Here is a 14,195-nt window from a genome sequence, read left to right as displayed (position 1 = left end):
TGTTCCAGTTTTCCCAGAAGCTGTTTGTCTGTATGGAATCCTCAATATCTTGCAGTTGGTTTCTAACGTGTTGATCTCTTTTTTCTCTTACTGTGTTCTTGTATTGTTTCAGTGTTTCCCCATATTGGAGACGTGTGTTGTGGTTGTCTGGGTCTCTCTGTTTTTGGTTTGATAGTTTCCTTCATTTTTTCCTGAGATTCTTGCAGTCATTATATCATTGGGGGGATGTAGGTAGCACACAGGTAGACATTCTTTTCGGTTGTGGTAAGTTCCTTGTTTATTTCTAGCCAGTGGATTAGTTCAGATTTGTACCATATTAGCATACCTCCAGAGTCCCTTCCCTGGGTGACTCCTGCCAGCTTTGTAGATGGTACCACAAGTTCTCTGTAGCCAGTAGGACAGCCAGTGGGGCCATCCCCTCTGTGCCATGTCTCTTGTAGAATAATGATGTCTATGTTTGCAATCTCTTTGGCAAAGTCTGGGGTTCTGCTCTTGATGCCAAGGGCAGTTGACCTCAAACCTTGTATATTCCAGGATGATATAGTGAGTGATTTGTACTCCATTGTTCACATTGTTGTTACATTCCAGGGGTTCTGCCCTGGGCCCATGCTGAGTAGAAATCCCTGAACATCTGCTCGATGCTGTGTGTGTTGTTGTTGTGTGTGGGATGGCCCTGGAGTGTGGTATGAGGTCTGGTTGGAGCGGAGGGGTGTCTAGGAGAGGGTCTGCCTGGTGGATAGGGGTGATGTCTAGTAGAGTGTCCTGTGTATGCAGTGCATTGTACTCTGGGTGTAGGATGTTGTCCACGTTGGTTGCGTTTGTAGGCTGTTGCGTCTGTAGGATAGTCGCGGTCGAGTGCGGTGTCCTTCAGGCTCTTTGCTCTTTGATTTCAGCCTTGCGGATGTGTACCTTGTCGTGTAGGCTTCCCTTGTGCAGGGTTGGGTGTTCTGCGAAGTCTATTCATGTGTCTTTAATGTTGCTTCAGGACAGAGAAAGGCAGCAGGCCCAGATAGGCAACATGGTGGAGTTTGCCATCGCTCTCATCGGAAAGCTGGACGGCATCAACAGGCATTCCTTCAACAGCTTCCGGCTCCGTGTGGGTGAGTAGACGTAACCCACGACACCCACACCTTCTCCCACAAGGACACAATCAGGACTGTGCAGAGTCCACTGGAGGGGCAGGGTCTCAAATTCCATCAAAAGGGCAGATCAAACAATATTTTAAAACGAGGGTGGGTAAGTTTGAAGATGGAGAGTGCCACTATAGTTCCAGACTCACTCCAGAGGGCCACATTGTATATACTGTAAAGATTGCCGATCTACAAGTTCAAAATGCGTCGCCTTGCGACACACTTTGAGCTTGTAGATCAGCTATTTTTGCGAGGGGGTTTAATGTTTGTTTTTAGTTCAATGTTTGTTTTAAAAACGCCATTGACAATGAAGGGAAAATTTACGTCATCTTGTCCCTAACACAAATATTACCATTAACAATAAAGAGAATTTAATGTTTGTTTTGTCACCGACTATTTTACATCACCATTACATCACCTAATCTTAGCAACATGAGTTAGACTTTAATATATTAGCGCCCCTCACTTCACACAGGTGTGATTTTGAATTTAAATCCAGAAAGGTAACATGTTCATTTAATTTCAGATGCATTTAGTTATAGGTTACTTATGTTAACTTTATGAACTTAAATGCAAATTCATTGGACATAAAAAGACAATACAATTCTAATACTAGTCATTCAGCTACTAATATAGAATTAAAGTGGGAGGTCCCTGCGTTTGTGGGCACATTAACAGTCCCGTCAGAGAGAGGTCAATGTAACCGTTGTCGTTGCTCCTGCTATTTGTATCTGTCCAAAACTGTTACCTTTCAGGATTCAAATTCAAAAGTAGCAGATCTACAAACTGTTTCGACATTGCAGATTTGCTACCTTTGATGCTTTTGTGTGACACTGTAGTATGAACAAGTAGGGCGTTAATTAAAGAAATAAAATAACAAACACAAAGTTATTTGTCAAAATAACTCAAACCATCTGCTAAAACCTTTTGTAAATGAATGCCTAACTATATTATCATAATTCAATGTGACACAAGAGTTAATCTGGGAAAAAGTCTTGATGATGATTCAAGTTTCTTTATTAGGACAAAGAACCCTTGAGATGTACAGTACCATCTCGTTTTCGAGCGGCTCCCAACACATGTAGATACATGTCACAATCATTATTGTACATGTAAACAATAAAACAAAACAAATTACATACAACGTACATGGACAGGACAAAACACTAAACATTGCAAACCTTGATACAAGCTCACAACAAATAAAGGGGAAACTATATGGGTGCATTTACGTAGTGAATAGCATGGTTACTGGGAGTTTGTGAAGGGCTTCTGGAAGGTACAGTTGAAAGATGTCAGCTTGTACAGTAGATCTGCTACTTTTTAATTTGAATCCTGAAAAGTAACAGTTTTTGAGGTTTCCATCTGACATGCACCATCAAAGCGTTCCCACTTCCCACACACACACTACGCATATTTATAAAATAAATACATATTAAACACTTTAGTAAGAAAGAGCTATTGTACATTTCATTTCATGTAAAGGCGAGGTCTTTGGATTTGGAAATGGAGCACATCTGTGCTTTTTAAAACTACGCAAGTCCATAGAAATTATAGGTGTGTGTGGACTCTGGCTATTTTCCTGGTCGTTTTCTCATCGTTATGGAATTTCTGGAAACTAATAGAGTAGTTGTTAAAACAGAGGATCATCATAATATGATGAGGATGTGGCTTTTATCACTGCATGGGTTCATCTCATCTCAGGGTTCATCCCGGTTAAAAACACGTATGGCATCACAATCATTTGAACCCCTTCATCCATATTGTATACATTGGCAATAAAAAAAAAGGCTATATACAAGCTCACAGCGTGTCACCTTGTGCCGCTATATTAAGAATTTGGGGGTCCTTCCTTAGTTGACACAAAAAAACGTTTGAGAACCACTGGACTACTGTACATAATCAGTGGTCATAGAGCAACGTATTTACATACCATGGATACCTTTAGAGATGTCCTCCATTTGTTGTTTTATGATACGGACATACTGCACATCCCAGACTGATTATTCATAGCAGCTTTCAACAGAAAAAAGAAACATTTACAGTACAGTTCAACAGATGATAAGAGACGCATAATAACGTTTTGGGGCCATAAAACACAGACGTTTTCCTTGGAGAGAGAACACTGACTGCATAAACAGTTTCCGATCGAGCAGCAGAGCACTTATATATCCACAGCTGTGTCAAAACAACCTTTTGAGTGGAGGAATGAAACCCACTAAATATCCCGTCGCAGACATTTTTATTAAAAAGCCATATGATGGTAATTGGTTTGACCATATCTTTGGCCATGGACTCTTTTAGGTTTGACGTACAGTACATATTTTACGTACATGTAACTGCTGTGGGAAAGAAGGGGTAAAGGGGTAGCAGAGGAACAGGCCTCCCACTGAGCAGTATGTACTGTTAACTCATTTACATGACGTCAGTACAGATGTTCCGTTTGAGAACATGTCCAGCCATTGGAAATTCAGTAGATTGTCAGTGCGTTGTCAGTGAGAAAGGGGGGCATTAGCCAAGGTGTTATGTGTGTTCATTCCATTCAGATACAGGTGAATTGAAAGAGTTCCCCTGCTGGAAGTGTCTTTTCACTTATTTTCAGTAACAAAGCAGTAGAATTAGCAAGGCTAATCAGTGAATTAAACATGCATTGGGAAACATGCATTTTCAGAAAACCTTGTAAGTAAGCCTACAGTTACATATGGAACCACTGTTGCTTCATCTTGGTGGCATAGTGTAAGGTGTACTGTAGTGTACAATTTTCAACCGGATGTTCCGTTTTTGGTGAATTGGACATGGAAAAAGGTCTGAACATTTTCCCAAAAATGTGTCGCGTTGTGAGCTCGTAATGTCAACTCTGTATACTGCTACAGCTACAGTATTGTCTACTCTGAAACGGGAAATTCTATTGTAAACACTGAAGTAACAAAATATTTAAAATATAACAAATGTGTTCGCTCAAAAAATATGTAGGCCTATACAGTATTCAATGTTTGCATGCTGCTCATCCCACAGGTATTAACCACGGTCCTGTGATCGCCGGAGTGATAGGAGCCAGGAAGCCTCAGTATGACATCTGGGGCAACACTGTCAACGTGGCCAGCAGAATGGAGAGCACCGGAGAGCTGGGGAAGATCCAGGTACACCGCTCAGCACAACCACGGCTGACTGAACACACACAAACACTGGACAACTGTCCTGCACTGAGCCAATAGGCTCTATGCACACAGAATAACTCTTCCTACTTCCTTCACAGATGTTACAGATGATACAAATTAAATCTCTGTTACATTTAGTGTACAGTGGTTCTCAAACTTTTTCATTTCAAGGTCCCCCATAACTCTGACAGTGTACAAATGTATACACTCTCAGAGTTACAGAAATGTACGGGCCAATTGGAACACACTCTCAAGGACACTGAGAACCACTGGTGTAGCAGAGTGTTTCCAGTGAGCCAACATGCACAATAGCAGCACCCTGACTCTGTTTGACCAGAATGGAACAGAGCCTTCATTAGTATCATGGATAACACCTGGAGCAACTTCTTTCCTAAATGGCCTTGTTTATTATACTGCATGGTTGAACGCTTTATTCTGATTCGTCAATCACCAAATGAATCTGTCTGTAATCGTAAATTGCGTAAACGTAGTTGTACATGAATAGTGCCGATCTACAAGTTCACAATGGGTCACAACATGTTGTGAGCTTGTAGATCTGCTGTTTTTGTCAAATGTTCGCCTCATAGGGACACTAGGATAAGTTTTGTTTTAGTGCTTTAGGGCGATTGTGACTAATGTTCACAATTGCACTGTGTATAACACCCTGTAAACCCTTTTAATATCATCATGGTTGGGACAGAAACCTTCTAACTTTTTGTGTTGTTTCGTAAATTAAAGCCCTACCTGATCATACTGCAACGAAAAACATCATTATCATAACATCATTATCAAGATCATTATCAAAAGTAACAGATCCGGCCCAGGCCGTGGCGTAACGGTCTGGGCACCTGACTGGTAATCCAGTCGCAGTGTGCCGCGGGTTCGACTCCCGAGCCCGACACGGCCTTTACTGTATGTCATCCCCCCATCTCTCCCCCGTTTCCTGTCAGCCTACTGTCTGTCCCTTCAAAAAATCAATAAAAGGCGTAAGCCGCAAAAGAATATCTTAAAAAAGAAAAGAAAAAAGTAACAGATCCACACGCTTCTCGATCTGCTACTTTTGCTATTTTTGAATTTGAATCCTGAAAATGTTTTTTTGGAAATAATGAGGTTTCCACCCGACAGAGACAATATGTTACTGCTGTGACTCTGGTTAAAGTGTGAAACGTTTTGTGCCCATGTGACCCTCCAGGTGACCGAGGAGACGTCGGGCGTCCTTCAGAAACTGGGCTACTCCTGTGAGTGTCGAGGCCTCATCAACGTCAAGGGCAAAGGAGAATTGAAGACCTTCTTCTTGTGCACAGACATGAGCAAGCAGCAGGGCATGGGCCTGAGCTGATACGCTTATAGCTCCGGGCCCCCAACCCCCGCCCATCCCCTCCCAAAAGAAGTCAACAAACTGGGATTTATGGCACACGGATAACTTTTTACATAGACTCACACAAGTCAAGAGTTTACAAACTCCCACACACCATGGATGGATGTTGAGGGGGAGCTGACTGTAACGTCGTCATGGTAGTGATGATGGTAGTGTTATTGACTGAAATGCTGAGGAGGTGGACGAGGAATGTGAGAATGTCTTCTGCGCTGCTATGTGACGGACCCTCAACTCCCATGATGCACTATGATGGGGAGCCGTCCGTCCGTCGCAATCTGTCAATCTTGGTGGACTGCATGCATGCTGGAGCGATGTACATACATTGAGCAGCTTTTTTGTGTTTATGCACACACTAGTGATCAGTCGCTTTACTTTCTTTTCAGTTTTTCTCATTAGCTGTTGGATGGGTGTGTTATATCAATGCCAAATACAGATGTACAGTACATTGAATTAAATCCATGTGGACTGACCATTAGGATCCTATAAGGAACTGGTTCCATTTTGGATGTTGTCACGGAGCCCACAATGCATATTCTTTTTTAATTTAAGGGCTGGATCACAATGCTCTGTTACTGTGTAATAGGCAAAATATGAGGCCTGATTTGTTGATAGAAATGCTGTAAAATTATAATAATTGTGTGTGTGTGTGTGTGTGTGTGTGTGTGTGTGTGTGTGTGTGTGTGTGTGTGTGTGTGTGTGTGTGTGTGTGTGTGTGTGTGTGTGTGTGTGTGTGTGTGTGTGTGTGTGTGTGTGTGTGTGTGTGTGTGTGTGTGTGTGTGTGATTAAATAGTATTTTGATTATTCAATGTTTTTGGAGCTGAAAAAAATTGTAAATGTAATACTGACGTTTAGGTGATGGCCAAGCTGTACATTTGAAAAGAAAATATTTTTATTTCAGGCTCAGTCAAATGTTTGTCGACAGAAATGCTATATTTGGAAGTGAAGCATTGTTGTAGAGCGCCTCGCATCAACACTTCATTTGAAATGGACAACTTATTATTGAGCTACTTGATCAATTTGTGAAAGGGATATTATTACTAACTGCAGCTTGGCCAGGCAGCACCTATTTCTTTCCACCTTTACATAATATACGGACAGATTTTAGTAGTTTGACATGGAAATACACTGTTGTGCGGTATACAAGCCATCCGTTAGCTGTAGTGCTTTTTCTTGTGCATAGGTAGAACATCGACCTCCAATGTGTGTTATTGCTGCCCGTCTGCGTATGCTGCAATGAGGGAATTGATGCTGTGCTGTCTTTAGCCTTAAACTATCTACACGCTAGATTGCCCTCACGAAAATATGTCAATGTGTCTTATACTATGGCCTTATCTTTCCACTGCCCTGTCTGTACTAAAGTATTGCCTTCATGTGAACAAACATATGTGAATTTTGTACATTTACGCGATGTAATAAATGTTTTCATAAGTTTGCCGTATAACATCTGCGAAAACAGGCTTTCTATGAAAAAGGTTTTGACTGAAATGCATACAAATGTCACACACAAAGCACAGTTTGTACAAAGCGTGAAATATGTATTGCTTTTCATTAAACAGCAATTAAGTGTTAAGCACACATGGTGTCCATCAGCTCCTGCACTGAAAGGGGAACAATGCCTTACAACAAACAAAGTACAGGTCAATACAAAAACTGCTACGAGGATAAAACCAGAAAAAGACTTGCATATCCTAAGGGCCGATTCATACTCCTATTTTACCGCTGTTTCGGCACTGTGGTGCCGAAATGATTTCGGCTCGTCAGAAATTTTCAGTAGCACCGAAGAGCCGACTTTAGGACGGTGCCCGCCCCCCCGAACCTCAAATGACGTCAAATTGTAGGCTCTACAGCGCCAAACCGACTTTTATTCGGCTCTAAAATAGGAGTATGAATCGGCCCTACCTCTCTGTACCTCAGGGACTATTTGATCTGCCATTGAGCCCCATTATAAAAGTCTCAAATTTGAAAGCACTATATTTCTAAAACTGACATCTTTCAAAGATTCCTTTTCAGGCAAACATGTCCACCGTAAGATGAACCTAAGAAGGCTAGGATGGGGTTGGTAGGTTTAAGTATGTAGGACTAGTAGCATGCCAAAGTTTGTGCTATTGCCATAGAGAATGCATTGGGCAAATCAAGCTCTCTTAAAGTCTTCCATTTTCAAGATGAATGAGGACACCATGGGAAACTTGGTGAAAACAACTTGGATTGTGTGTCTCTCTGCAGGCCTCTGGATGTTTGTTCAACCCTCATTTCTACATTTGCAATTGTTATGAAAGCCAGGTGCTGTTTATCTGTCTGACATCGGTCATCTGTTGACATGGTGTCCTGGTATGGACCAGATACAACACTTCGAACCAGAAGCTTGGATAGTACTTATTACTACAAGCGCTTTTTTTTTGCTGCAACACAACAACAAAAATCAGATTTCTTTTTTTACGGCACTTGTACTACTGTTCTACATTTTTGTCTAATAAATAGGCTATTCATTTAATCAATCAAACTGCTTTAACTAACAGAGATACTACTAACCAAGCTATCCATGTCAACATGCTCTATAGGAGTCTCAATAACAGGTAGCCTATAGTAACGTTTAATGTTTAGTAATGTTTATTGTAGAAGAAGAGGCCATTCATTGAACAGAGTTTTGCACAATTTTAACATCCCAGATCGATTGAAATATTTAAAAAACATTTTTTCCAAAATCCTCAAAAATGATGAAAACCGTGTGCTATAGTATGCCGTACGATATGGGCTATAGCCCATGATCCAAAATGATGAAAAACGAGGAAAATTATTATTTTCAAAAATTAAAAAAACATGGGCTATAACCCATCGTTTTTTAAATTTAAAAAAAAAATTCAAATCCTCAATAATGATGAAAAACGGCGTGCTATAGGCTGCCGTACGATATGGGCTATAGCCCATGGTCCAAAATGATGAATAATGAGGGTAAAAAAATAATTCAAAAATTCAAAAAACATGGGCTATAACCCATCGTTTTTTTCATTTTTTCCAAAATCCTCAAAGATTTGGAAAAATGGCGTGCTATAGTATGCCGTACGATATGGGCTATAGCCCATGGTCCAAAATGATGAAAAGCGAGGATTAAAAAAAGAATTCTAAAAACATGGGCTATAACCCATCGTTTTTTCATTTTTTCATTTTTTTTTAATCCTCAAAAATGATGAAAAACGACGTGCTATAGTATGCCGTACGATATGGGCTATAGCCCATGGTCCAAAATGATAAAAAACGAGGATAATTATTTTTTCAAAAATTCAAAAAACATGGGCTATAACCCATCGTTTTTTTCATTTTTTTCAAATCCTCAAAAATGATGAAAAACGGCTTGCTATAGGCTGCCGTACGATATGGGCTATAGCCCATGGTCCAAAATGATGAAAAACGAGGATAATATATTTTTCAAAAATTCTAAAAACATGGGATATAACTTTCCAAATCCTCAAAAATGATGAAAAACGGCGTGCTACAGTATGCCGTACGATATGGGCTATAGCCCATGGTCCAAAATGATAAAAAACGAGGATAATTATTTTTTCAAAAATTAAAAAAACATGGGCTATAACCCATCGTTTTTTTAATTTTAATTTTTTTTTCAAATCCTCAAAAATGATGAAAAACGGCAAGCTATAGTATGCCGTACGATATGGGCTATAGCCCATGGTCCAAAATGATGAAAAACGAGGATAAAAAAAATAATCTAAAATTCAAAAAAACAATGGGCTATAACCCATCGTTTTTTTCATTTTTTCATTTTTTTTAAATCCTCAATAATGATGAAAAACGGCGTGCTATAGTATGCCGTACGATATGGGCTATAGCCCATGGTCCAAAATGATGAAAAACGAGGATAATTTTTTTTTTTTTTAATTAAAAAAAACAATGGGCTATAACCCATCGTTTTTTTCATTTTTTCATTTTTTTTCAAATCCTCAAAAATGATGAAAAATGGCGTGCTATAGTATGCCGTACGATATGGGCTATAGCCCATGGTCCAAAATGATGAAAAACGAGGATAAAAAAAAAATCTAAATTTCAAAAAAACAATGGGCTATAACCCATCGTTTTTTTTTATTTTTTTCATTTTTTTCAAATCCTCAAAAATTATGAAAAATGGCGTGCTATAGTATGCCGTACGATATGGGCTATAGCCCATGGTCCAAAATGATGAAAAATGAGGATAAAAAAAATAATCAAAATTAAAAAAAAACAATGGGCTATAACCCATCGTTTTTTTAATTTTTAAAAAATTTTCAAATCCTCAAAAATTATGAAAAACGGCGTGCTATAGTATGCCGTACGATATGGGCTATAGCCCATGGTCCAAAATGTTGAAAAACGAGGATAAAAAAAAATCAAAATTTCAAAAAAACAATAGGCTATAACCCATCGTTTTTTTTAATTTTTTAATTTTTTTCAAATCCTCAAAAATGATGAAAAACGGCGTGCTATAGTATGCCGTACGATATGGGCTATAGCACATGGTCCAAAATGATGAAAAACGAGGATAAAAAAAATAAAAATAAAATAAAAGGGCTATAACCCATCGTTTTTTTTATTTTTTCATTTTTTTCAAATCCTCAAAAATGATGAAAAACGGCTTGCTATAGTATGCCGTACGATATGGGCTATAGCCCATGGTCCAAAATGATGAAAAACGAGGATAATTTCTTTTTCAAAAATTCAAAAAAACAATGGGCTATAACCCATCGTTTTTTTTCATTTTTTCATTTTTTTCAAATCCTCATTAATGATGAAAAACGGCCTGCTATAGTATGCCGTACGATATGGGCTATAGCCCATGGTCCAAAATGATGAAAAACGAGGATAAAAAAAAAATTAAAAAATTAAAAAAAAACAATGGGCTATAACCCATCGTTTTTTTTCATTTTTTTATTTTTTTCAAATCCTCAAAAATGATGAAAAACGGCTTGCTATAGTATGCCGTACGATATGGGCTATAGCCCATGGTCCAAAATGATGAAAAACGAGGATTTTTTTTTTTTTAATTAAAAAAAACAATGGGCTATAACCCATCGTTTTTTTCATTTTTTCATTTTTTTTCAAATCCTCAAAAATGATGAAAAACGGCGTGCTATAGTATGCCGTACGATATGGGCTATAGAGCCCATGGTCCAAAATGATGAAAAACGAGGATAAAAAAAATAATCTAAATTTAAAAAAAACAATGGGCTATAACCCATCGTTTTTTTCATTTTTTTCATTTTTTTCAAATCCTCAAAAATGATGAAAAACGGGGTGCTATAGTATGCCGTACAATATGGGCTATAGCCCATGGTCCAAAACGGCGTGCTATAGTATGCCGTACGATATGGGCTATAGCCCATGGTCCAAAATGATGAAAAACGAGGATAAAAAAAAAAAAAAAAAAAAAAAAAAAAAAAGGGCTATAACCCATCGTTTTTTTCATTTTTTCCAAATCCTCAAAAATGATGAAAAACGGCTTGCTATAGTATGCCGTATGATATGGGCTATAGCCCATGGTCCAAAATGATGAAAAACGAGGATAATTTTTTTTTCAAAAATTCAAAAAAACAATGGGCTATAACCCATCGTTTTTTTCATTTTTTCATTTTTTTCAAATCCTCATTAATGATGAAAAACGGCGTGCTATAGTATGCCGTACGATATGGGCTATAGCCCATGGTCCAAAATGATGAAAAACGAGGATAATTTTTTTTTTCAAAAATTCAAAAAAACAATGGGCTATAACCCATCGTTTTTTTCATTTTTTCCAAATCCTCAAAAATGATGAAAAACGGCTTGCTATAGTATGCCGTACGATATGGGCTATAGCCCATGGTCCAAAATGATGAAAAACGAGGATTTTTTTTTTTTTAATTAAAAAAAACAATGGGCTATAACCCATCGTTTTTTTCATTTTTTCATTTTTTTTCAAATCCTCAAAAATGATGAAAAACGGCGTGCTATAGTATGCCGTACGATATGGGCTATAGAGCCCATGGTCCAAAATGATGAAAAACGAGGATAAAAAAAATAATCTAAATTTAAAAAAAACAATGGGCTATAACCCATCGTTTTTTTCATTTTTTTCATTTTTTTCAAATCCTCAAAAATGATGAAAAACGGGGTGCTATAGTATGCCGTACAATATGGGCTATAGCCCATGGTCCAAAACGGCGTGCTATAGTATGCCGTACGATATGGGCTATAGCCCATGGTCCAAAATGATGAAAAACGAGGATAAAAAAAAAGAAAAAAAAAGAAAAAAAAAAGGGCTATAACCCATCGTTTTTTTCATTTTTTCCAAATCCTCAAAAATGATGAAAAACGGCTTGCTATAGTATGCCGTACGATATGGGCTATAGCCCATGGTCCAAAATGATGAAAAACGAGGATAATTTTTTTTTCAAAAATTCAAAAAAACAATGGGCTATAACCCATCGTTTTTTTCATTTTTTCATTTTTTTCAAATCCTCATTAATGATGAAAAACGGCGTGCTATAGTATGCCGTACGATATGGGCTATAGCCCATGGTCCAAAATGATGAAAAACGAGGATAATTTTTTTTTTCAAAAATTCAAAAAAACAATGGGCTATAACCCATCGTTTTTTTCATTTTTTCCAAATCCTCAAAAATGATGAAAAACGGCTTGCTATAGTATGCCGTACGATATGGGCTATAGCCCATGGTCCAAAATGATGAAAAACGAGGATAAAAAAAAAATAAAAAAAAAAAAAAAACAATGGGCTATAACCCATCGTTTTTTTCATTTTTTTTCATTTTTTTCAAATCCTCAAAAATGATGAAAAACGGGGTGCTATAGTATGCCGTACAATATGGGCTATAGCCCATGGTCCAAAATGATGAAAAACGAGGATTAAAAAAAATAATCTAAAATTAAAAAAAACAATGGGCTATAACCCATCGTTTTTTTTTTTCATTTTTTAATTTTTTTCAAATCCTCAAAAATGATGAAAAACGGCGTGCTATAGTTTGCCGTACGATATGGGCTATAGCCCATGGTCCAAAATGATGAAAAACGAGGATTAAAAAAAAATTCAAAAATTCAAAAAAACAATGGGCTATAACCCATCGTTTTTTTCATTTTTTCATTTTTTTCAAATCCTCAAAAATGATGAAAAACGGCTTGCTATAGTATGCCGTACGATATGGGCTATAGCCCATGGTCCAAAATGATGAAAAACGAGGATAATTTTATTTATTTTTAATTCAAAAAAACAATGGGCTATAACCCATCGTTTTTTTTCATTTTTTCATTTTTTTTCAAATCCTCAAAAATGATGAAAAACGGCGTGCTATAGTATGCCGTACGATATGGGCTATAGCCCATGGTCCAAAATGATGCAAAACGAGGATAAAAAAAAATCTAAATTTCAAAAAAACAATGGGCTATAACCCATCATTTTTTCAAATCCTCAAAAATGATGAAAAACGGCGTGCTATAGTATGCCGTACGATATGGGCTATAGCCCATGGTCCAAAATGATGAAAAACGAGGATAAAAAAAAATCAAAACTTCAAAAAAACAATGGGCTATAACCCATCGTTTTTTTTCTTTTTTTCATTTTTTTCAAATCCTCAAAAATGATGAAAAACGGCGTGCTATAGTATGCCGTACGATATGGGCTATAGCCCATGGTCCCAAATGATGAAAAACGAGGATAATTCTTTTTTTCAAAAATTCAAAAAAACAATGGGCTATAACCCATCGTTTTTTTTTTCATTTTTTTCAAATCCTCAAAAATGATGAAAAACGGCGTGCTATAGTATGCCGTACGATATGGGCTATAGCCCATGGTCCAAAATGATGAAAAACGAGGATAAAAAAAAAAAAAAAATTAAAAAAAGGGCTATAACCCATCGTTTTTTTCATTTTTTCATTTTTTTCAAATCCTCAAAAATGATGAAAAACGGCTTGCTATAGTATGCCGTACGATATGGGCTATAGCCCATGGTCCAAAATGATGAAAAACGAGGATTTTTTTTTTTCAAAAATAAAAAAAAACAATGGGCTATAACCCATCGTTTTTTTTTCATTTTTTCATTTTTTTCAAATCCTCAAAAATGATGAAAAACGGCGTGCTATAGTTTGCCGTACGATATGGGCTATAGCCCATGGTCCAAAATGATGAAAAACGAGGATAAAAAAAAATAAAAAAAAACAATGGGCTATAACCCATCGTTTTTTTTATTTTTTCATTTTTTTCAAATCCTCAAAAATTATGAAAAACGGCGTGCTATAGTATGCCGTACGATATGGGCTATAGCCCATGGTCCAAAATAATGAAAAACGAGGATAAAAAAATATATATATAAATAAAAAAAACAATGGGCTATAACCCATCGTTTTTTTCATTTTTTCATTTTTTTCAAATCCTCAAAAATGATGAAAAACGGCGTGCTATAGTATGCCGTACGATATGGGCTATAGCCCATGGTCCAAAATGATGAAAAACGAGGATAATTTTTTTTTCAAAAATAAAAAAAAACAATGGGCTAT

General features: G+C 37.3%; 1 protein-coding gene across 2 annotated transcripts in view; it reads left to right on the top strand.

Annotated features, from left to right (window-relative positions):
* Positions 1–6,292, top strand: part of adcy7 (adenylate cyclase 7) — a 58,337-nt gene extending 52,045 nt beyond the window's left edge. For both annotated transcript variants that reach the window (XM_083760053.1, XM_083760052.1), the window contains 3 exons: positions 986–1,100; positions 4,146–4,270; positions 5,481–6,292. In XM_083760053.1, the coding sequence (XP_083616179.1) occupies positions 986–1,100; positions 4,146–4,270; positions 5,481–5,627 (387 nt within the window). In that variant the 3' untranslated portion in view covers positions 5,628–6,292. The remainder of the gene's footprint in view (positions 1–985; positions 1,101–4,145; positions 4,271–5,480) is intronic.
* Positions 6,293–14,195: the final 7,903 nt, after the last annotated feature.

The sequence above is a fragment of the Protomyctophum parallelum genome (assembly GCF_964188405.1).
Source record: "Protomyctophum parallelum genome assembly, chromosome: 2".
Classification (NCBI taxonomy): domain Eukaryota; kingdom Metazoa; phylum Chordata; class Actinopteri; order Myctophiformes; family Myctophidae; genus Protomyctophum; species Protomyctophum parallelum.
Note: the sequence above shows the minus strand (reverse complement) of the source record. Positions and strands in the feature narration are given on the sequence as shown.